At 39.6% G+C, this 25,715-nt stretch overlaps 1 protein-coding gene across 1 annotated transcript in view; it reads right to left on the bottom strand.

Moving 5' to 3' along the window:
- The window catches only part of LOC104310339 (N-deacetylase and N-sulfotransferase 3), a 54,447-nt gene that overhangs the window by 15,866 nt on the left and 12,866 nt on the right, over nt 1-25,715 (bottom strand). The window contains exons 3-6 of the mRNA XM_054172626.1: nt 13,189-13,276; nt 10,528-10,682; nt 9,616-9,801; nt 7,030-7,158 (exon numbers count right to left, since the gene is read on the bottom strand). Of these exons, the coding sequence (XP_054028601.1) occupies nt 7,030-7,158; nt 9,616-9,801; nt 10,528-10,682; nt 13,189-13,276 (558 nt within the window). The remainder of the gene's footprint in view (nt 1-7,029; nt 7,159-9,615; nt 9,802-10,527; nt 10,683-13,188; nt 13,277-25,715) is intronic.

Genomic DNA, 25,715 nt, shown 5'->3' with positions numbered 1-25,715 from the left:
TATTTTCTTCCCACAGCCGAATGGGGTTCACCCCAGGGGGTGCAGATACCCCATGCTGGCAACCCCTGCACTGAACTGTCAGGATTGGACTGCAAGTCAAGAGCAAAGAGAAGACTGCCTTTTCAGAGGTTAGCTGTATCCTCTTTGGCAAGCATGAGGGAAGGGAGGACTGAGACATGTAGTGACTGATGTTGTTAAACAGATCTATCATTGTTGCAGCATTTAAAATCTGGAACTAGTAGATTTGGTATAAGGTATAAGAACAAATTGGCAATAACCATTTCTTACAGCCTGAGCACACCTTTCCCGCCCCCACCCCCCCCGCCAATAGAAATCCATTGCAGGCAATTCGACTTGAATACATTGAAACTATTAAACCAGTGATCATGGTACTTTTGTCATGAGCACTGTCACCCTTCAATCTGTGCAATGACATTCAAAGGCAGCACTGAGGCCTCCCAACTTAAGCACTACACTTTAAAATTAATTATGTGATCTCTGCTAGAAGCAGATGTGTTACCAATTTAGTATATTGCTGATATTTCAGTTCCTGAACAAATGTTTACAGGCCACAGGAGTGGGTCTAACTCTCAGAACACCTATATTCAAATTAGTTTGGCATTGTGCACACTCTTCACAGTTCTGATACTGTCTCTGTGTTACTCAGAGCAGTTTTGTTTCAGGTATTCAGAGACTCGGTAACAGCTGGCTTTGCTCCATTAGACTAACAAAGTGAGAGAATAATGAATGAGGTTTCACTCTCTGCTTGAATATGTAACAGTTGCAAGATACTCCTTTTAGACCTGCATACTACCAGAAAAGACATGTTCAACTCCACCATAGAGAGATTCCAGCTTAGAACTCCCTTTTTCATTCTGAGACTGTCCTGCTAGTTTCACAGCTGCCATGGGCCAGTCCGCCTGCAAGGACAGCAAGCTGACCAGTTGAACTGGATTTGCATAGCAGCAACTCCACTATAAATATAATGGAACAAGCCAGGAGTTTAAAAAATTCAAATAAAATTACATATTTGGTGAACTTTTGAATTATTAACCTGACAGGCAGGAAACTGGAGTTTATTTTCAGCGGTTGCACAAACTTATTTTTGCCTTTCTTTGTGAATTGCGCATTACCCTGTGACTCAATTGCCCAATCAGCTGTACTGTCCAAATGCCTGGCTTTACTAAAAGCTGTAAACCACTTCTGCAAGGCTTCCCATCTAACAACACTGAAGAATCAGAGATGGGAAAAATTTTCATATTGCCCACATTTTCAATGCACACTGTTACAAGGAATCACTTCTAATGAAACAGATAATCCTATCTGTTCCACAACCTTTCCATGCTGCCCATTCATTTAGGAGTTCCTAAAATGGGCACACGAGCATAGAAAAGAGATGGAACCACTGCTTTTCTCTCTCACCCATGAAGTGGGCCAAGCCCGTTGGAGATGCCAGGCTATGCTTCCAGTGGTGCTACCACGGAATGCTGACAATAATCTGCAGACATCAGAGATCAGGTACCTGCAAATCAGTGCTCTTCTCAACACATCTTCCCTGCTTCTCACACTTGGTATGATTAAATATGAGGTTGTGCAAAGCAGGACAAACCAAAAGAGAACATTTGAACTTGAAAACCTTTGTTTTTTGTATTTTCCTCTGTAGTTCCAAAGCCTGACTATTCATCTAGTTTAGGGTCACCTTAAAATACAGTAGATTTTGCTGATGCTCATATAAATCCTCTCATTTTCAGTGCTAAAGGGGGTAATTTCTCCCTTGCTGCAAGTCAATTAGCTTAATAACAGCTCTACTCACTGCAACTTGGGAGAGGTAAAAATTAGAAGAAAATAATAGTTAGAACTCAATGCATACAAAGATTACAATTATTTTAAGATCAATCAGACACAGGGCGTAAGCTGTTAAGTCTTCCCTCTTGATCAGCAGTGCTGTATCCATATGCAGAACACACAGCTGGCTGCACATTAGTTCCATTGTTGGGCTGTCAACCATTTGAAGGCTTTCATCAAATTCCTCTCCACAGGGCATTTTCCCTTTTCTGTAGGTCTGAAGCCATACAGTACTTTCTAAGCAAGTGCACGTAATGCAATTACTGTATTCTGTTCTGTTTGGTTTTCTTGGGGGCAGGAAAGGAATAGAAGATTTTCATGAACTGTTGTTTTCCCATAACCATTTATCTTGTAGGATAGCAAAGCGCCTGAGTTGCACCTTCCATAGTTCAAAGGATATTTTAGGAGTGGGTTGTGTGTGCCTTCTACATTAAACTGAGGCACCTTAACATTTACTGGTGCTAGTCAAAAAGGAGAAGCATACAGTATTGTTTCAGACTATGTCTCTCATCAAAGGTGCAGTCTTAAGGAAAATTTGGTTTACTAGATTACTTGGATTTTAGAATCAAAATACCCCTTCCATATCATAATCTTAAAACTAACCCAAACAGATTAACAAATTGGAATAAAATCTATACGAACTGCTAGAGGGCAAATGAGATCTATGCCATTTCATACTGTTGATGTGCCTCATGCATTTTAGTATGGAAACTTTGCAATTAGAAAAACAGCGACCTTTTCCACGACAAACAAATCAAACCAAACCACAACAAAAAAACCACCACCAGAAATAAAAACTAGCAGGTTTGTTCGGAGTTTGGCCTGTTTATCTAGTGCAACAAACTGTTTACAGAAGCAGATGGCATCAAAGATATGTATGAGGAAAGTACAGCTGGGAGATGTGTGAAAACCAATCCTCAATGAAAGTCGTCTCTACTCCTAAGGTTTACTTAAAGCACAGAACTCCATATGGAATTCATGTCTTTCCAACTACTACAGGCATGAATACCCAAACAAATTTAGTTCTGTATTTCAAATCTTGGTAAGTTCTTGATGTCAAAACCACTACCTTGGAGGAAGGTCCTGGTACAATTCCCATCTGGCTTTGGACATCTGTTGCAAGACAGGTAACAGGAGTTTATTGTCTAGGTTCTTCATATGTTTTCATAGTTGTTTCTGGTTTTAATCTCTTTTCAAACATAATTAGTTTTGATTTATCTTCAAATTGATGTCTCAGTCCTTGATAGTCTTCTTTAGTCCACTGCTTCCAGTTTTGGACACAAGATTGAGTCTCTAGAGTATTCTGGGCCATGAATTTCCACTTCATTGTACAACTCCCTGCATTATTCTAAACTCTATTCCTTCCCCATTGTGTCAATGCTTTGAATAAAGAACATGAATATACCTACATATTATCTCACTAATAGGAATGACAATGGGATGCAAATGGGAGAAATCTTACTGACTTTACTGTGAAAAATGTACAGATTCACATGGAAATTTTTGATTTGTCTACATTCCACAGAACCCAAATATACAAACACAGACAAGAAGCCTTCTCTTCTGAAACTGGGCTCTAATGAGCTGTTTGCAGTAACACCTTTGACAATTGGCTTATTGATAAACAAGCAATTTCATAGAACAGTGACCTCATTTCCTATTGTCTGTGTAGCACCACATAAGCAAAGACACAATTTCCTTCAGCTTTGGCTGCTGCCCATACAGCCTCAAGAACAAGAGCTATTCGACATGTTTGCCTCCTACTCTGTAGGCTCCCCAGCCCCATGGGACAGGTGAGTGAATTTCAAGCATTCATCTGACAATAGTTGCTCTAATAGCTCATCTCTAATAGCTGCTCTCAGGGGAGAACATGCACATCATTAGAGAAAATGCTGCAATGTGCAGTGCTGTCCTTAGCAGAATCCTGTTCCAGTTATGATTTTTACTCTTCCTAGAAAGATGAAGGATGAAGCTTTTATGTTTATGTATCATGGTAAATAGGTACAGCATACACCAAGTCAGATTGGTTAAATTCCTGTTAATGACTGAAGAGTTCTGTTATGTATTAAACAAATAATTGTGCAATAGATAGTCTTATTTATCTGGTAATCAAGTTTTGGTATTTACATTAACTGCAACACATCTATAAGCTAAAAGAAGCTTGTTTGCAACTTAGCTCTCTGAACTGTTCTGGTCACAGTTCTTACTTGGCTTATTTTATTGTTCATGTTCCACATCACTTACCTACACAAACACTGGCCACTGCACAGACCAGTAACTACTACAGAGATCATAAAGAAACAATAGGTGCATAGGTTCCTAGTTGCAGATGGGGAAAAACATGCAGTGGAAGACAGAAATACATACTCAGATTGTTTTTATAAAGGGATGTTCTGTTCAGCTTCTTAGGTGTAACTATTTTTAGAGTGGTTCAGAAGTATTAATAGAGTCTTGTGGGTATTGATAAAGATTTACTAGCAAACCTGAGAAGAAATGATACAGTTGATGGCAGTGGCTGTACCTACCTCACCATTAGATATAGCTCAAAATCTAATTGCTCACTTCCTTCATCATCTACAAGGTGTATTTAGGAGACTGGTATGATTTCATTCTGAGACATTTAACAGAAATCTCTTTGATTAACAGAAGAACTTCCCTAATATTGCAGACAGGGAGAGATGAATCTGCAGTCATTGAGGATTTTAACAAGTTCATCGGAAAAAACACTTGCTATAAAGTTCTAAAGTCAGTACAGTGCTAGGGAAAAAAGTAACAATGTGAATAATAAACCAGAGAGCTCTCTGACTGGAGAAGACACTCACTGCTACAGACTTCTACCATCCATGTTTTCCCTCTGGCTTTGCTACAGAATTCCCAGGCTAAATTAGTGCAAACACAACCTCCCTCTAACTGTTAATGTAGGGAAAATAATGCCAATATGTTAATGATACAGGGCTGCTGAAGGCTTCTTTTTGTTTTATTTTTCTGTGAAACATTTTGTGCAAGATCCTGATATAGTACCACTGTGCCTAAGGGCTGCTGAAGTCAGCAAAACCTTACAGAGAAGGCACAGTATTGGAAGAGTACATAGCATGTTACATTACTGCTTGGGCTCTTTTTCAGCTTGGCACTTCAGCATTCTAGATGCTGTAGAAACATGATAGGTATAGCTGTCATGATCACTTTACAGCCACCATCAGATCACAATTGAAGCAGCAGTGTAGGGATATAAAAGTGTACCACACAAATACAGCTTTGCCAGCCACAAGATTACCTACTCCAAAAACCCAACTCTTAGTTCCCATATAAAACAGCACTAGCAGAGACTGTTTGTAGAGCAGGATTTCCTGCTGCTGGTCTTACCTGCAGGACTTCTGACTGCACAGTGCCCTGGGAACAGGGCAGTAATGCTGGTTCTCATGTCAAAAGCTTACAGATGCACAACATATGGTGCTTGGGTGTTTTGTGGTTTGTTCTGCAGATTGTGGTTGTTCTAGCATTCTATAAGGAAGCAGAGCCTCTCTTGCGAGTAGCTACCATTACACAGCCAAACCACAAAGAAATCTGGGGCTTTATTCTTAGGGGCATTTAATTCAGTGTAGGGTACTCATCTTTTACCCTCAGACTAGTAACTTAAGCTTCAGAAGCTACATTCACTTAAGATCAGTTGTCCAAATTAAACCAGGAAATGAACTTAAGGCCTTTGTTAAGATTTACATTTAATACACAGCCCCATTTTCCATTTTTGGAAACAAATATTTATGCACTCATTTAGCTGACACTGTCATGATTCCTAGGTAATGTTTCTTTTTCATGGTTTTACATTAGTGAAAAAGGACATTTAGAAATTGTCTCATAATGGAATTTTTGCATCCTCTGAAAGCTGGGTTAAGAAATCCCAGCAATCCCATGTTTTTCATTTCAATGAAAACAAAATCCTAAATGCCACTTCATAATCAGACAAATTCCTAAAGCTATTTAGTTTTCATTTTAATGCCTAATTTTTGCCCAACTCTGAATTGCAAATTATGGTATAAATACACGTAATACTTCAAAACCACAAAGATGCAAACCCTAATCTTTAAATTGATGACAAGCCAGGCTAACACTTAGAACTCTAGAAACTGTTTATAAACAGCTATTTAAAACCAGCCTCATAATCTTTTCAAAGGCGCTCCTTGAAAGGATTGCAACAATTTGTCTTGGGCAAATTTTGTCCTGATATTAATTTACAGTTGCATTTAGAAAACAGTGCATTTAACTTCCACTCTTTCAATCTGTATTGGGGATATTGTATGTCTCAGAAGTAGGTGACCATGCAGTCTGCCTTGCAATGCATAACTCAAACATCTGATTGTGATACATAAAAGACAACAATATTTAGGCTATTATTCCGAGGGATTTGAGTGGAAATAGTTTTTGCCCCCATTGGTGTTCTGAATAAAGAGTCCTAGTAATGAGATTTGTCTAAACCAGGCAAATTTTATGTCTAGGTTTCATTTGGACCCCAGATAAAAACTGACTTAAAAGCTTGTCTGAAAGGTCAGTTTTGATGCATCTGAGCTAATCCCCTACCATTCTGAAGTACTACACTGCTCTGTTAGTATTCTGTAGTTTCATAGCTTCATTTGTTGTTGATTTTTCCATTATAGATAAATGAAAGGTTAAGCAGAACTATTAACTACATGGCTCCTTTTCTTGGATCTTTTCTTTGAAGCTATTATGAATCAATGCAAAAGTCTCAAAACAGATACAAGCAAGGAGCGCTTGCACTTACAACTTCCTCTAACCAGTGACTTTTCCCAACACTTCTGATCATGGTTTTGGCAGAGCAGGAAAATGAACTTCACCTGAGTTATTTCATCCCATAGTAATTTCAGTTCTTAATGCTTGAGTTCTTTTAAAAATTACATCTCAAAGTTGTTATTTTGTACAAAAGAAGAACAAGACAGGCTGCTGCTACTGCATCACCAACAAAACAGTTGTCAAAAAAGTAATTCTCGTTATACAACTAGCAGAACTTCCATAATATCTGATCATAAAATTAATTTACTGAAAAAGCAGAGGAGCTCAGTGTCACTAATTACCACTATTTACAAACCCCAGCTGATTATTGTTGAAGCATTCAGTAACCGCTCTGTCAACTAATTGTACAAAACCATTTCAAAATACCACTGTACTTACAGGATTGAGAACCACCGTGAAGAACAACTCTCCTCCTTGAATACTTTTGTCTAGTTCCTTTGGACCTCCAGGATACTCTTTATAGAAAATTGTGTGGGTGAATAAGCCACAAGTTTGCCTAGGAAGCACCTGAATTTATTAAAAAAGAAAGTTAAATGTCTGGTCATCAGAGATTTCTAACAATTTAAAGTTTGAAACATAGCCTGAAATATGATCAGTTGATCAGTTCCACTTTTTAGCTGAGTGATGGCTTTGCTGCAAATGTAAACTAAAGGCTGAAAGTAGTAGTTGGTTTTTTTTTCTTTTTGGCTTAGGTATCCCCACCAATATTAAATCTACACTGCCACATGATGAATTTTGCTGATAATGCTGAGTTGCTTCCAATTCATCTGTGCTAGTTTTGTAAGACCAGTTGCAACAGATGGATTTAAAAGACATGCAAAGAAGAAGCCTTTTGAATGGGAATTAATAAATGCAGTTAGGTTTTCCAGGAGAACACCAAAATGTTTTCCACCAACTTCAGAAAAATACATCAATAGAGAGTACTTATTTTATTTTGTATGGAAAATCAATAACTGAGTATTGATGTTCATCTCTAGCTCTTAAACTGAGCTTGTTCTAAAACATTTTAGTCCAATTTAGAACATTGGTTAAGATGACAGCTTAAACTTTAAAAGCATACAAATCCTTTACTTGACAGTCTGTGGATTCACAGACACTTCTTATTTCTTGTAATTTCATTTCTCAATGTATTTTTTGTAGGGTACAGGATAGCATGACCACAGATGGGTGACTCTGTGTTGTTAGAAAACGTATAGAATTCGTGTGCCTGCTATAAACTTGAGCATATTTTTACAAAACCTTTGGATTTCACTGATAAAATATGCAAACAATTCTTCACAGAGGCAGAGAATGAATCTGTACTGGCTGGGAAATGCTCTGGCAAATCTTACACAATGATTTGATTACTGAATGTATTCATCACCATAAGCCTGCAGATGTAAAATATTAATGCATTTGCCCCGGAATACTGAAAACTTGAGCCTTCCAACACAGGTGCTTTTATACAACTGCTTCTTGCAAATAGATTTTTGGCCCCAGTGTCCTTGTGTTAAATCTCGTTATGTGTCTTCAAATGACATGTTCTCACAAAAATTTATGAAAGGGATTTCGGGAGATTCTGAGTCAATCAGTCTCTCTCAATGCTTCACACCCTCTGAGCATCTCCACAAACCCCTTATTTTACATGCAGCTATTGCTTTGAGGAGAACAAACTGTAGTGCAAATCTGTATGGTGTCAATTTTTTTTTCCTGGATGTCTGGAGAATGTTTTAGTTTGTTTCATCCAAAAATACATCAAAACTTTTAAATATAATTATTTTGCTTAGAAAAGTGGTATCCATGGCAACTCAAGGAGAACACCAGAATACTGTTATAAGCTAAGTGGCAGCCTTGTGCTAAGGTACTATGACCCTCCAAAACAGCTTGTTGCAGACAGAGGTATAACACAGCACACAGGCTAGAATCTTTCCCATTCATGGCTCTCCTACATACTCCAAAAGAAAGTTACTCAAGGATAAACCATCAAGGATTTTGGAAAGTTGTTTTGAAACACTTAGATAATGATGACAATAAGGGAATCAGAAATAGCCTAGGCCCCAGAGAGCAGATGGTATCAGCATAACGCCTTCCATGTCAGTTGTGTGTCACCCTCCTGGCAAACACTGCTGTCAGTGAGTTATGTAATTCAGGAAGATTGTAGGAGCTGACTTGTGGTTGCCTCAACAGAGCATTTTGCTAGTCTGGAGGGGCTTGATGGGTGTGTGTGCACGTGTGTCTTCCTTCCCCCCCAACCTTTGGAATGTTTGCTTTGCATACAGACTCTAGGGTTAAGCCAAAGGGCAAAGCACAGTTCCCATTTCTGTATGGAAAGAAGCAAAATGAGGGCAAATGTGCACCTTTCAAGTGGAAGAAAACCAGTATTTATGCACCAAGATCCAGATTCTCACGTGGCATAAACTGGCAAAACTTTTGCAGTTAATGGTACTATGCAAATTAAAAACTCGGTAAGAATCTTACCCACGATACTCTTAAATGATGCAAAGTTGACTTTTTCCTTGAGAACTCTGAACCAGTACTAACAGCAGGACTAGAACAGTTAACAGCCTCTTAACTGTTAGCAGCAGGGTGCCTGGAGGCCACCTTCATCAGCAGTAACATCATCAGCAACAGACTGATTTTAATTAACAAGATACTGTCAAATACATCTTGCTACTTATGCATAGCAATATGTGCTTCTCACCACGGAACCTCTTAGGGATGCCATGGTTTTCCACTTCAATTGTTCAGCAAGTGGTAGTAGGATTGAAACATAGAATCATAGAATCATTTTGGTTGGAAAAGACTTTCAAGATCACGGAGTCCAACCATCACCTAACTCTACCAAGTCTGGTGCTGAACCGTGTCTCTCGGCTCCACATCTCTGCCTCTTCTAAACATCTCCAGGGAGGGTGATTCAACCACCTTCCTGGGGATCCTGGGCCAGTGTTTAATAACTCAAACAGGAACATCATAAACACAACTCACCATGATATTTTTGTGGATGAAGCCTCGCCTATACCTTGCAGGCTTCAGATGTGGGTATTCTTCTGTGCTGGTAACTCTGATATTCCAGACCTTTTTCCAGGCATCATAAAGCTGAACATGGACTGGATAGACTCCAGAATGGTGCGGAGCCACTGCATAGCCCAAATCAGTTGGAATACCATGTTCCTAAAACACAACAGAACAATGAATGCTGAGTTATTCTGATATAACACTTCTTTATGTCTTCAGACATACAACATGGCAGAAATAGAGTCTCTTTCTTGAAAGTCCTCAGGCCTAACGACCTGGTTTTATTTTTTCTTAGATTCTTACTGAAACTTTTTTTTCCCAGAGCTTTGCTATGGATAAATAATTAGCCAAGCCAATGCTTTTCAAAACAAGTTTTTCTAGAGCTGATCCAAAGGGAATATACAAGAGGTTATTAGGTATTGGCACAGAAAAGCATCTTTGAAAACATGGCACACTTCATTAATCCTAACATGCAGTAATTTCATAGTCATTTGACATCTTTTGATGGAGTATTTATTCTCAGAAAACTGGATTTTCTTCTCATCAAAGCAATTCTATTTGGACAAAATTTTACTCTGTAAAATATTGAAATGGAAGGATTTTAATGTGTATTGATTTTCCAAGATGGGAACATCTTAATTCATTCTGAAAGAATTTTTCTGTTAAAAATTTTTTGTAAAGCAATTAAAAAAAGATTCCACACTTGAGCTGAGAACCAAATCCAAATTGGAGAGAACTTTGATAGCACCAAATAGAGTGATTCCAAAAAGCACACTATTAGAACTTTGTTTTCAATTCACAGAGATTAAAACAAATTCTACAAGAGAATCAGAATAATGGTTTCTGAGAAATTCAATGTAAGATGGAAAAAATGTAACTCACTAAGGCAAATTTTTTGTTGAGGATCATCTGCTCCACCAGTGACGACTCATTGTGAAAGAGGTGAGGCTGCATGTGACTCCACATATGAGGAAACCACCAAAACTCATCTACAGACCTCAACAGCAGGTCATCACCTTCATCTTCCTCCTCAGTACCTGCAAATAAACCAACATCCAAACCTAAGAATATCTCTGAACTCTCTACTTTCATTATGTTCCTTATCCAAAATAAATTCACTTCCCAGTCAAACTTCCTTTTGCTATTTATGATATCCCCACTGGGACAGACCCTGCTCCCCTGGGTGTAGGCTGTGGAGCTGGCCAGGACCATTTGTGTGATCTGAGGGCAATGACAACCTGCCCTTGGTGCCTGGACCTGGACCTGGCTCTGTACCACCTACAGCCACAGCCTGGCCATCTCACAGCACTTCTGGGACAGGAAGTGTCAGGGCCTCGTTGGCTGGCAGCTCAGCCCTTCCATCCCCAGGCTCAGACATTTATCCTACTCCCAGTACATTCTTAATGACCAAGTCCTGTCAAAGGCAGCTACATTTAAATAATCCCTTAATGGGCTACCAAATAAAGACTGCATGAGCCCAACTTTCACACCCTAGAGCTTCACGTTGTGCTCTCTTCCTGCTTCTCTGCTAGCTCCGAATGCTGCCAACAATCGACACAGCAAATCCTTTCTCTCTCTCAGCATTTTGCAGTTCTCCTTTTCTCTTTTTTCTGTCTTTTAGCCAAACATTAGTTCTGATGCTTTTTGCATCCATACTGCCTCACTCTAACTCCGTATGCTTTTTGTTTCCCCCTTTCCCTTCAGCACATCTTGTCTGACGTACTTCTGCTGTCATGATTTTATTCCTCATTACCTCTGAGGGAACTACAGCAGTGAATGAAAAATGTGGGGAGACATGCAATGATGTGTCAATATTTGTAGGATCATTAGACTTTAGGACTGCATGAGAGTCCATGGTGCCCCGTCTGATGTTCATGTGCTATCAAAGAAAGCAACCTGAGTGCCTAAAGAGCATATAACAGCCAGACTGGGGAGAACAAATGGTATCAAGAAATGAAGGACACAGGAAGGGATGGGCTATAATAGAGAGAGGCTCAAATCATTCAATTTACAGTCAGTAACTGGGTCAGTTTGTAGTACAAACATGCAGTAAGTCCTACTCAAACCAAGAAATCCATGTGCATGTTCCTTCCAAAGCACCTGAACTCTCAACTGAAGCAAAAGAAAAGGTCTAGAAAGTACCTCTGCCTGCTCAGACACTAACAGGTGTTCAAGCTTTGTACAGCTTTCTTTGGTTTTGAATAAATGCAAGTTTGGGTCCTAGTCTCACTAACACGTCACTTTGCACTTTTCATATAAATGTCCTCCAACCATGACATTATCTTGTGTTGTCTTTTGTCCCTCTCTTCCAAGCTCTGCAGTTGTCCTATTTCACAAGCATGCCTTTCTCTTCCTGTCTGACAGTAGAAAGAACTTTCTTTTTTCCTATACCACATCCTATTTAATACCTTATCTTTTATTTTTCCCTACTTCTACAGTGGTTCCAGTATAAAATTATTTTAATGGGTAATATATAGTGCCATATCTCTATAGCAGAGATTAAACTACCCCAAAGGATAAAGTGCAGTAGCTCAACAAATCTCTCTGTGAAGTCAATAGGAAATTTAATTTGCTCGGCGGAATTTACCACTCAACAATAGGTTCAAAGGACTGAATTTCAATAAAAGAGGAGAAAGAATTCAATCTGTTCCACACTGGCATCTAATGAAGGCATCACAGCTTACTAAAATTACAGGTGCCTCATCCCAAGAAATTCCACCTCAGCTAAAATTGCCACCTAAATTCTCTGTGTACTTAGGAAATGGATGTGGAAAAAAATAATCCAGTCCACCTGTTCTATGTGCCTCACTCTCCTCAATTCCTGGGACAGGATCTGTAGTGAGCATTTGAGTAGCTCAGAGTGAATGAAATGATAAAGCAACAGTAAGAGATATGTCTCTTTACCCTAGGATTGACTTTACTGTTATCCAATGCCATGTATACAGTGACACATATAATCCCTATGGGGAAAGTTGTCATATTAAGTTGGCACTGCTTCTTGCAAAGTATCCTTCTAGCCCTGTGACTCTCCCATTTCTGTGTGTCCCAGCTTCCAGGGGGAGGAATATTCCTCTGATTCAGGAAACTTAATATTCTGACAGTACACCTTTCTGAAGGGCTTAGTCTTTCTCTTAGAAACTACAGTCTGGCTCTCTTACTTCCAAGTCATTATTCTACTTACTACACAAACAACAAGTACCTTTTATTTTTGATTCCTTTCCCCCCCCAAATTTAAATTAAAAAGAGAAATGTGGTTGCAAAATTGTATTTAGGGACTCTGCCTACAGGATTATTTCTAAACAGTCTGCAGGTCGAACAAAAGGTTAATTTGGTATAATAACTTTAGGAGAAAAAATTGATTGCATAAATCAACCAAATCTATGTCCCAAAGCAACATGGAAGAACGAACAATAGGTTTTGAGATTCTCCTATTATGAAGGAAACTATTCTCTCTACTTAGACCCTGAGTCTCTATCACTCCTACTCCCATCATACTACAAAGAACACCATCAAATTAAAGTGATTTCAGTATTTGATTCTTACCTGTGTGATAAAATTTCCCTGAAAAGCCCAGGTTGAAAGTAAAATTTGTAATCTGAGCTCTCAAAAGATTCTGAGTGTCAAGCAGGGCCTGAAAAAAATAAATGACAACCCACCTTATAATCATATGCATAGAAAACACACTTGGCACAGAAATTTAATATAATCATTATAGTATTTGTACATGTATGTCTTTTCAATTGGTTTAGCTAGTTAAAAATATCTCTTTATATGACAAAGAAGTAACAGTTATTTTCATTGCCATTCAGAGATTAAAGACAGCATGCAAACTCCATCATTTCATAAAGATGACCAGTTACTAAATACTGTTTTAATCCATGAATTGTAAGATGGGAAAACAAAGACACACAGCAGAGAAAAGATCTTCCACTGATTACTCAGTAAACCTGAGACACAGCCAGGAATGAAATTCAGATCCCTTGTGCTCCAAAACATTACTCCAGATGCTGAACAGCATTTATTAGAATTATGTTTCTCTAGATCAGGTCAAGTATACACACAGCATTTTAGTTGTGTTTCAAAATAACTGGCAAGGAAAAATAATCCAGAAAGACAGGAATACACTAGACAAAGCCTATTCCACAGAACTTAAACCTAAATTCCCCCAAACTCTGACTCATTTTGCAGACAGTTAGCACTCTGGCTGTCAGTATACATATACTCCCACCAAATTAGTACAAACAAAAAATCAGAATGCAGGATGAAAGAGGAAATCTACTGTTCATTAGAGACATTACTATTTCATTTCAATATGCTCTTCTTGATTTGTTACTCCCAAGATTTACCTACTATTTTTAGCAGTCCCACCAAAACTCTTACACTCTCACAGTGTTCCAAGTGTAACAAAGGTATCTTGCTTTCCAAGGCAAAATAGGGCTTTGCAAGAACAAAACATAACAGCCAAAAAACCTCCTCTAAAACAAGATTTGGAGTGAATCTTTCTCCAAATAGACTGCCTTCAACTGAGCATTTGATAGCAGATCATTTATGAACACACTGCACTCTGGAGACTTGTGACACTGTACACAGCACACCAGCGGTGTATGGGCAGCTATAGCACACACACACCACGCTTGGAGACAGGCACACATGAAGAACTTTAGAAAGAAAGGAAAATATTTTTTATGTCAGTGGTCATCAAAGAGTTTTCTAAGTCAGCATACGTTAGTATAGGACAATGACTCTAATAAAGTGATTAAAATCGTTACTGTTGTCAGAATTTAGTAACCCTAAGCATGTTATGAAAGGAAATTTATTTAAAAGCACAAAAAGACTAAAATCACTGGAGATTTTCAAAAGTTTAGAGGTCTAGTTGGCTCCCCATTCTTGAAATCCAGTGACAATTTGGGGCCTTGAAACATACAAGCCAGTAATGTTAATTTCCATTTCTCTGGACATTTGCATTAGATGAGCAATCTGCCCACAGTCATTTTTTTAACCAAAACGCTAAAGCAAATGTTATCATAGAAGTTAAGGTCACCTTAGATATAGACCTAGCATACTGAAATTGTATTTCCTTTAGGATATGACCCATTTTACAGATGGAGGTGACATCCAGCTTACCAGAGAAACTTCTGGGCACACGAGCTCTTCAGGATTTTTCTAGAGCTCTTCTATGTATTCTATTCTATATTGGTTCTAATAAAAGAATGATCCTCATCTGCAAACTCTGTCAAGCCTGCTTCCATACACTACCATAACTACTTTACAATGACAAGATCAGACAAAGGGTGACCAGAGCAGGGCCTCCCATGTACACCAACCTCAAGTGAGGCCCAAGGCAGCAGGCCCAGTGGAGCTCCCAGTAAGAGGTGGCCACACAACAGAGCTGGTGCCTCTGTCCCGTTCTGTGCTTGCCTTTCCCAACACTCCCTTTTCCAGGGCTGAGTATTTCACCCAGCCCCAGTTCCCTAAGCAGGAACACAGCTGCTCTCCAGTTCTCTGCTGCTCGGCACACCAGGCCTCAGAGAGCTCACTAAGCTTGTAGCTATGGCTAGCTCAGGGAAGCCAGAGCTAGAAGCTGCTGATCTGTAGCAAAGACAGTCATTTGTCTCCATCCTGGGGGGATGCAAATGTGAGTTTTGCTGACACAGCTGACAAAATATGAGTGGTTTCAATCCTGAGTCACCAGTAGTACTTGCCTTGTTCACCATTTCAGCAGAACAGAACATTATGCCTAAGCATATTCATTAAATATATATTAATCACAGAACCAAGTCTGTGAAAGAACCATCACTTCTCTGCCACCTGTTTTTTAGGGTCCTCTCAGATCTGGAAGCAACTTGTCTCTCCCACTGTCACCTTCAGCAGTGTAGCTCCAGCAACAACAGTACAGGCAGTTTCAAAGAACAGTCCCAGTAAGGTAAAGATCACCTTTTTTTCACTGGAAAGCCTGGAAAATGCCTTGCAAACAAGGGACTTTCTACAGGAGTGAGTAAAACGAAGCAGAGAATAGAGATAATTGAAAACAAGCTCGGAACTTCTCAAGTGGAGTATTAAGAGAAAATTCTTGCAACACTCTAACAAGGCCTTTTGCACGGGCTGAGAGTGCAAAGATCATGGAAGAGACTTCTTATTCTAATGAAAGGTAGCAAATCTGCTGAGGATTTATTATGAAAGCGATCCTTGAGCTGCTGGGAACCTACAGGATGAAATAATTTTATCTTTGCACGGTTAAAAATGTAGGAGGCAAATGATATGGCTACCCACTTCTTACCTTAACAGCATTTATTGTCAAATGAAAGAGATCCTGAGTGAGGCTTGACAGCACAGCTGCATGAATGGACTGCACAGTTGTTTCCCTTCAAACTCAGTTAAGAACTGTGAGGAGTTTTTAGCTTAAGGTCTTATCCTATACCTTTCTAACACTTTCTCAACACATCAGCTCCAGTTTAGTCTCAGCGTGATAGAAAAGCAGAATGGGAAGAAAGAAGAGCAGCTGGAAACACCAGAGAAAGATGACCTGGAAGGAGATCTTCACTGCAGCTCCCTGGCTGACAGGAGTCACAAACCCAGCCTTGCAAATGGGAGAAGGGAAAAGGGTAGTAAAATTCCCCTGACCAAGTAACACTGAAATAACACAAAACTCTGAAGGCAATTTGAAGTTTGCCTTGTACAGGATGAACTTTGAAAATTATGCTGTTGTTTGTTTTGGCCACATTACTCTCATTAACAAAAAAAGATTATCTTCTGCTAAAGCCCTGTGCTGGTGTTCAGTGAAACATCAGCTAGCATCAATGCTGTACCTGCTCCCTCTGCAGAGAGGGAGGGCACAGACCTGCTGTGAACCACTTTTGGTACAGACAAGCTGAGATAACATTTGAGTTGTCGTGCCTATGATTATTTTCTGCGTGACTTGACATTTTACTCATCTTTCAGGTTCTAAAAACAAAATGTTAAAACTCATGAAAAATATATAGTAGCAGATGGCAGGGCCTATTACTGAGAGTTTCTATCAGAAAGGCAAAAAGAGAGAAAAGCAGAGGGACAAAAAGCCTGAGATTGCTTTTCTAAATGCTGTTTTCTGTGCTGAAAGGAAGGTGGTGATATTTTCTGTATATGTTATGACTGGTCTGTGAACAGCCCCTCTGGGTATCTGTAGGAAATGTTACCTAAATACACTGCTGCTGTAGATTTTATTGTAAAAACAGTTTAGTAAAGCCTTCATATGTTTATAAGTAATTATTTAGTACAAATGTTGTACTTTCATTGGTACTGTAAGGGAAATAGGCTGCATAATCATGTCAATGTACATAGCTACAATGGAATACTTTCTTTCCAACTTTTCCTAAGCTCACATGCTAGATTTAGGAAATTCCCTATGCCAGAAATCAAGTGTGAGAATTCAGTATATGATGGAAGAGCACATTCTTCACCAGCAGTCCAAAATAATCTCAGAAAAAAAGCCCTGTTGCAATCCAAGGAACAGATAAAACTTATCCTGAGGGCAAAACAAGAGTCCTTTCAATCCTTGCAGCTGATAAAGTTTACAGTCTAATGAAAGGAATATAAGAAATCATGTATGTTGTAAATAAAACCAGATTCTCATCCCACTTAAGTAATTTCTGTTTCATTCTGATGAAATCTCAGCTGCTGTAACTGCCAGTGGGATTCGACTGACTGAGAATTTAGGAGAAAATGGACTCTAAGACCACAAATGGAACAGGAAGACCCACAAGACTGAAATAAGCACACAAAGGAAATATATGAAAATTCCTGCCTTTATATAGATGGCCTCTTTCCTTCTTGACAACCAAAGAGGCAAAGTGTCCAACATCAGAGGTAATAGTGTGTGGTGTGGTACTTAACAGAAGCCAGGCTAACAAGTTGCGCCTGATTATCAGTCACGGGTTTGACCCAGCACTGCTGAGGTTGATGACAGAAAACGGAGGAGGGAGGACACGCTGCCCAGGGAAGAGAAAGATGAGGGGGAGGCAGCAGTGGTAGGGACTTGAAAATGAGAAGCAATGAGACAATGACAGCAGGTGTTCAGGAGTCTGTGGCAGCAGTCAGGGCTGGGAAGGCAGTGGGTAATAATTTGGGGTGAATGAAGGCAGTGAGAGGTAGCATGGCAGGAAGAAACAGAAGGCAGCCTCATGAAGGTCCATCCCAAATGGCTGGGGATCATTATTTTATTAGACAGACTATCTCACTTCTGAGGAAAAATGTTTCCCTCATGATAAATTATGTATTTTGGAACATCATTAAAATTCAATGTCTATTCTTTCTGGATTTCCACGATTAGCATTTTGACACCCATTACCATAAACATTTAATCTATGCAGGAGAAAGAATAATTGCTTTGGGTATACTGGCTGTATCTGGACAAAATTCTTCAGACAAAAGGAGAAGAATGTTTAAATTTCCTTTGACTGTACACTCTCTTAACAGAGCTGACACTACAGGGAGAGCTAGAAAAGAAAAGAAAGTCTTCAGCTTTTACTGCAAAGTGTTTAGCTGGCAGAGACTATAAATTATAAATAGACCCTAAACCATGTAAATGGGGAAAGGGCACTGCTCTACAGTTTGGTGGCAGCAAGGTGTTCAAGAGGACACAATCCAGCAACAACAGAAGACTGAAGAAGCAGGGATGGGAAAAGCGAAACTGCTGACAATATGGATGTTCAAATTCATGAATACCTGACTCCTTGTGAGCCGAGTCAATTATTCCAGCTATTTCATACAGCACAACGGTGGAAACTGTTTATTAAAATACTGTACCTTCAAGAAACAAATCATTCTTTCAACGAAAAACACCCTTTAAAAGGTGTAAGAGTTCAGAAGTACCCCATGGCAGTGGCACATCTATTTACAAAGGGACAGTGTAGCATGGTAGAATCTGAACCAGAAAATGTGTGCAAAGCTTCCTTGCAGAAGGAACAAAGTACCTGTTTCACTTATTTAAACATTACTGTAGTTTACTGACAGATAGATTCTACCTGCAGCAACTGTGTCTAAACTATCAGCCAGGGATGCCTTGGAGCCCAGCTCTTTAACATGCAGGACCGGAAAGGCTCCCATTGCTGGCTTATGTCGATGTGACTGTTTGCCAGGTCTGCACCTGTCTACCTGACTTCCTATCATAGTAAGGTCTGTACTCACCAGCTCAAGAAGTCAGTGTGAGTCTTTTCTATAAATTCAGTAAGCACCATGAGGTGGTAACCCAGCTTCCTTTCACGGTGTCAACAAAATGAGACATCAGGCAGGAGCCCAACTATGAGTACCTTGATTTTTCAGTGTCCAATATAAGACACGTTGGTCTTGATCAATTCTGAAGGCACAATTTTATGTGCACAGATGCAGTAACCGTATCTGAAGTTGATGCCCACTAATGGACTGAAAAATCTAAGAAGCCACTTTGGAAAATGTCTCAAATGATTTCAAGAAAACAGTTTTTTTCATGAGAACACAGTTTTAATGTTACTGAGACTTCCTTTGGTGGGTGTTTTTATATATCCCATACATTAATTATCTTGATGATGGTCCAATTAGACATTTTCAAGTAATTAGGCTCTTTAATCTAGGTAAATAATTTTTACAACCAAGAGATTTAAGACTTATTTCTAACTTCTTTTATCAGCTTCTGGCTTCATGGAGATCTGAGATAGCAGCTAATGAAAGTCAGCTAATTATGGCAAGGTAAGGTTTTAAACACTTGGTGCCAATACTATTTAACAAAGTAATTGGTGTGCTGTTTCCAGGATTCTGTGTGAAATTCTGTATTATTAGCTCTTAATTAAACTGTACTTTGAAGAAAGAGGTTACTATTACTAAACAGCTAAATGATCTTGTTATTCTGCAGTTAACAGAAATAAAATCCTGCATTTCTTTTAATTAAAGGGCAAAAAAAACCCCTCAGGTCAACTAAAATAGCACTAATAAACACCCCACTGCTGCTTATGATATTTTCCCCCAGATTTTGGTCAGACATGATTCATCAGAAAACTTGGTTCTTGCATTTTTAGCCTAACACTTTATCTGCTTATGAAACACCAAGCACAACGAGGCAAGTGGTCAGAGTATAACAGAGCTCAAAGTAAAAATAAAGTGACTCTAAAATGCAGTTAAAATCTCTTCATACTTATCCAGTTACGGTCTTGTGATCTGGTTGTTGTTGATGAGCCCACAGAGTGAGAAACTGAGGTCTGCTAACCACAACACAAGCACTCAGGCAAGCTGTAATGTAGAGCCACACACTCCTTACACACAGCTGGCTCAGTCTGAGCATGACAAATGATCTCTCAGGGTGACAAGATAGTTCAGATCCTGTTCCAGTTCACTACTGGGCCACTTTGCTGTGTGTGCTTAGTCTGCCTTGTCTCTACCACAGCCCATCAGCAGCAGATGAATTGTCAGAGTTGTTCAGTGATTCACGCGCAGCTATCAGTAAATGCTCGGCCTCCAAAACTGAGGTTCAAACAATAGCCACAGTTGCAAAGCGTTTATGGCTCTGCACCCTCTCATTAGACAAGCCACAGAGGTTACATTAATGGCATGACTCTTTGGTCCAATGATGTATATATTTTATAGTCATCCAGCTGGGGAAGAAGAGAGCTGTTATCCAAGCTCCTCGCACCATATTCATTATCACCAGCACATCTATTTCTTATTTAATGCTTCTTCACACACCACCTCCAACTTTAGCTGTCACTCCAGCCAATAGGCACAGTAAGCAGAGTCTGGCTGGAGGACAAGGGCTACTCTCCAGGCAAGACTGACTTACACTGCATGGGCTGGCCATGAGCTTCTGCTGCAGCAAAGCCTGCGCTCCTTTATCCACCGAACACAGCTTGGCTCTGCTGCTTTTGGGCCTTTTACTTTGCTGTTGGCAACATTTGGCTCTGTACAGCTACTGAATGCTGAAAGTGTCTGGAAGGTTCAACATGGGATAAATTTCTAGGCTGAATCTCAGCAGCAGAGACCATAGTAGCCGCACTTGACTGCACAGCAAGGTGCAGCTGGGTCACCACATGTGCTCTGCTGAGTTTGTCAGTGGCTATATTACTCTCTTTGTTCACAAATATTTCTTTGTTTGGTCAGGTTTTTTTCTCCCTAAAAAAGCCAAAAAGATTCATGTGCTTCTGTTAATACAGCACGTGAATAAAAACTATCTAGCTACCTTTGTCTCTATTTGGGGTGCACTGAGGCATACCAAGAGCTCTTTTTCTCTCTATGCCACATCTTTATTGACAGAAAAAAGAGCTCTGACCAAAAAGATTTTCATTTTGTCTTTCTGCCTGAAAGCTCCATGTCAGAAGCACCTGGGAATTCAGTCTTCAGCTTGCTCACCAGCAAAGGGTCACAAATATTTACTTTTTTCCTCCTCTTGGTGAGTAGTTCCAAACTTGCTGAAATTCCCCTGCTAGATCAGCACCAGTATCAAAAGAAATGACAGAAAAAGAAAAAGCAAGCAAGACAAGATTGCATAAAATAATAGATATAATGCTTTCCTCAAGCCCTACTTTTCAGGATTGTATGCGGTCCACACAGAAGAGACATAAGAACTTGAAGTTAATACAAATGTGGAGTTTCACTTCCTCCTACATAGTACCTAGGATATAATTTGACAGAGACCCCCCCCCCTAAGACTTTAGTGAAACACAGGATGTTAGCAAGAGAAACAAGGTGGGGATGATTCTGTTAGAAGGTGCTCTGCACACATCCTGGTTTTACACAAATGCTTGCATTCCATACTGAAAGTAATCTATCTAGTTTCAGCTATGGTCATAAAAACACCTTCCAAAAAGGCCACATCAGTCCAAAATATTCATCCAAGCCAATGTCACTCCAGTCTTCAAAAAGGCAGGAAGGAAGGTCCAGGCAACCACAGACCAGTCAGCCTCATCTCCATCCCCAGAAAGGTGATGGAGCAGCTCATTCTGGATGCCATCTCTAAAGACATGGAAGGAAGGAAGGTTATCAAGAGTAGCCAGCATGGATTTACGACTAATGGGAAATCTTGCTTGAGTAATCTGACAGGGTGATGAAGCATTGGAAAAGGTTGCCCAGAGAGGCTTTAGGGTTTCCTTCTCTAAAGATCTTCAAAACCGGCTTGGACAGAGTCCTCTGTGACCTGCCTTAAGTGGTCCTGCATTGCAGAGGGGTTGGACTTGATGATCTCTGGAGGGCACTTCCAACCCCTAGCATTCTATGATTGTATGAATTCTAAAACACAACATTGCAGAAACTAGATCTACACAGATAAATATCCCAGCTGGCCAAATTCTATCCTGTGCAGAGAAACCATCACACAGGAATCCAGGCTGAGCTCTGCAGTTGATTATACTGTAAGAGATTAACAATATATCTTACAAATTCCCTGTCAATATTCTATTCCTTCCAATAGCATATTTCATATCCTCTTGCAAAATCTAATTTTTAAAGACTTAGATAATGCTTTTACTTCCTCATGGATATTAGCCTCTCTTGTGAAACTCTTATTGGCTATTCAGCCTTCACTTACATATCTCTGTGCCTTACATTAAGAGTTTTTATCCATCCTCACTATTTATACCCTGCAGCTCTCTGCAGCCTACCGCTTTCTGCTTTGGCCATTGTTACTTACTGAAGTGTTTAGCCTTCATTTTTTTCAGTTTTTATTCAGACTTTCCCTGACTATTCTGGCTTCTCTAAGCACTCTCCACACATTTCAGATTAGTGGTACAGAACTAAGCACAATACACTAGAAGCCTTCTGTCAGTGAGATGAAGCACTTTCCTGGTGTAAAATGATATTTTTCCACGGTCAGCTTAAATTTCAAACCAGCTTACACTACAAACTCAGGTGCATTTTAGCATTCATCTTATATTTAGGATACTTTCAGGATCAACTTTTTCAATGTTTTTATTACCTCTAATGAAGGCAGTGAGATAGCACAAGGGATAAGAGACATGCTTTACACCATAACCTCCCCACACTGTTTCTATAAATGCAAAATTATTTTCAGTCTCCTTTACAAGACCATTAGAGTTCTATCAAAGGCAACTCTGAGTTATCTTTAGTCCAAGTTTGCTTTAAAGTGGTAGCAGAAACACTTGGGTTGTTCCCAGGAGTGAGAACACTGAAAGGGCAAGTGAACAGGAGCTGTGGGGCTCATTAGCTCCTCAAAAATACAACCAATATTCCCAAAGCTAGCCCGTTACCTCGGCATGGCATGGAGGGGCTTTTGTCACATGAATTTACTGACTTGGGTTGGAATGAATCCTTTGAGCCTTACTTTACACAGTCACCAACTTTTTATTCCACCTCTCCACTAGTCACATTTGCAAATCTATTGCAGCACAGGTTTTGCAGCATGAAATAATATTTAATTTATGATTTATTCCAGACATGAAACTACATTTTAAGGAGCAGTACTAACTTATCTCCAGGACTGTAAAGGATCAGATAGAATCTCCTGAAGAGTAAATATTTGTTTAAAGCCGTCATAAGGTTTATATGCTCTGTCAAACATCATAATTTTTAAACAGGGAGTAACACATTTACCTTGGTCAAATGCTGAAGTTTGCATAGAAAAACAACCTGGAATTGGAAATAGATAAGGCACTGTTATTCCCTGAGAAATACGATATATGATGAACTGCCTGTCTTTTTACTTTGTTTTGTAAGCTTATGCTTACAGGAATCAGGAACCAGTCATGTAGCTGCACTGACTTCTGCCAGAGTGAACAGAAAGGACACTTTGCATGCAGCTGAGCTGTAAAAGAAACTAATGGAACAGAGCCCCACTTCTGCCCTCATTTTTCTTGTTTTAGCAGACTGCGTCTTCTTGATGTGACTTGATGCGAAGATGCAGAAGGAGGCAGGCCTGAGTTTGGTGCCATGTTTTACAGTTAGTTGCTCACTGTCTGCAGTGTGGTTTTATTTGCTGGTTGTAAAGATTTTACTCCACTGCACTCGCTCACTTGTCACCTGGAAGAGCCCTCAACAAATCCTGCAACAGCCACTAGTAGGGTGATGAATCTGGACAGCTCTGTGGCAAGCTGTAGTTGCATTATTATTATTTGTATTATCAAAGTTCTTTTTGAGCAAAAAGCACAGAACAAAAAGAGCCTCTGACCAAGAGAACTTGCAATCTAAAGAAAGAAAGGGATGACAGGATAGCTGAGGGGATACAACGCCAGGAGGCAGGAAAGCACTTTCAGCATAGAACTATTCTCCATTGTGCCTCTAGACATATGGCAGAGCTAGAACCCTGCCCCAATCTGGTGCATTAACTTTGCAACATCTACACCCAAGTGCCTTCTCTCAACTTCCTTCTTTTGCTCTCTGAACATTGTCACTCATAGTGGGTGCACTGGATAGACATGAGTGTTTGTGTGGATTTGTTTGGAAGGGAAGCTTATGCTCTGCATAATAAAGGAAATGGCAGAAAGAGTTATAACGTACTCGGTTAGCCCACTTGATGTTGACAGGGGGTTGGACTAAATGACCTTCAAAAGTCTCTTCCAACTGAAACCATTCTGATTCTATGATCTCAGGTGAGTGTAATTGCTTAAATTTGAAATAAAGTAGCTTTTATGTCACAAAAGACAATCAAGAACAGGAATCAGCAAACACCATTGTGAACAGAGTTCCATTCAGCCCCAGGATTGTGAACTTTTCACCATTATGGAGAAATGTGGGGAATTACAAAGTAAAGTAATTCCTGTAATTGTCTGGAAAGATATAAATGACTGCATCCATTCTGCACAACTACTTAGTGGGGAACTCAACAACTGATTCATAGCCAAGATAGCCTTACTTTGGTTCTATCATGATCACAAGCCAAGAATCAGGAAGCATGCAACTAGAAGTCAACTCTGGTGCTCCGGTAGAAGAGCTTGAAGAAAATCATTCTTATTGCTCTCAAAAATCTCTTGGGATTTACCATGGCAAGAAGCAGTTTCTGCAGCCTCTTTGACAATGAAAAAGCTACAACTGAGATGGATTTTTCTTTTCTTAGGTCCCTGCCACTGAATTCACAACAGGAGGAGATGGGTGCAACCCTTGAAAAAGTCACTGCTTCAAGATTTAGGTTTGCAGGAAAGTGTATAATGTCACAGCTTTTAAATTAAAAAGAGAAAAATCAACAAAACCAAAACAGATTCAGTTAATGCAGCACTGCAAAACTAAGTAGAAAAAAAATCAGCACAAAAAAGTTTATGATTAGCCATCTGCATTGGCCTTCTGAGATCTCTTTTGTCGTAGTGCTCCAGAGCACGCTGCACTCAGCACTTCAGTTTCTTCACAGCTGAGATAAATACAAATGAAGGAGCATGGGACAGAACTGCTCTCTTGACACAACTCTCACACAAGACACTTCTGAAGTGCAGACTGTGCTCACTCGTGGATGTGCAGAACTGCCACAAGTGTCTTCTGGAAACAGGAAATACTTGGCATCTTTTAGGCTCAGTGCAAAACCAGGTAGGAAGAGATACACAGAACATTATTCTCCTCAATAATGTAAGTTACACTGCTTTGCTAAAGGCCTCAAAGGCTGCAGCACATCAGTAGTGAGCTGTAAAATTCTACATCTAGGACCTGTGTTTTATAACCAAGTCAATATTAAACACCTCAGGAGCTTCAGGTCAAATTAAGAAAGAATATATGTGCACACAGAGCAAGCACAATGAGCAGCAGCATAAAGGTACTATGGCTAATGGACTGGGAATGGAAAATGATCTAGCAAAAAGAAAGTTTTTAATAGTTAATTCCTGATGTAATTTAAAGAGGTGATTAAAAAGATCTTTGCTTTGGGGAGATAAAAAAAAATTAATTAGAGCTCAGTACAGCCAAATAGACATGAGTATCTCTGCTGATTCTTCAACACATTGGATGACACATCTATCATTTCTTTACTGATAACCTTCCATGTGATCCTATAGATAAAGCAGCAATTAACTTACAGAACTAGACTTCTTCCTGTGACAGTTCAGGCTTTCTGCACCTTTTAGCCACTCTGCCTTAATGCAAAATATGTCTAAGCCTCTCTTCTGCTGCAAATATTTAGGTAACTCCCATGCAAGTGT

This window comes from Dryobates pubescens, chromosome 24 (genome assembly GCF_014839835.1).
Source record: "Dryobates pubescens isolate bDryPub1 chromosome 24, bDryPub1.pri, whole genome shotgun sequence".
Taxonomy (NCBI): Eukaryota; Metazoa; Chordata; class Aves; order Piciformes; family Picidae; genus Dryobates; species Dryobates pubescens.
The sequence above is the reverse complement of the archived record's forward strand: the minus strand, read 5'-3'. Positions and strand labels throughout refer to the sequence as shown.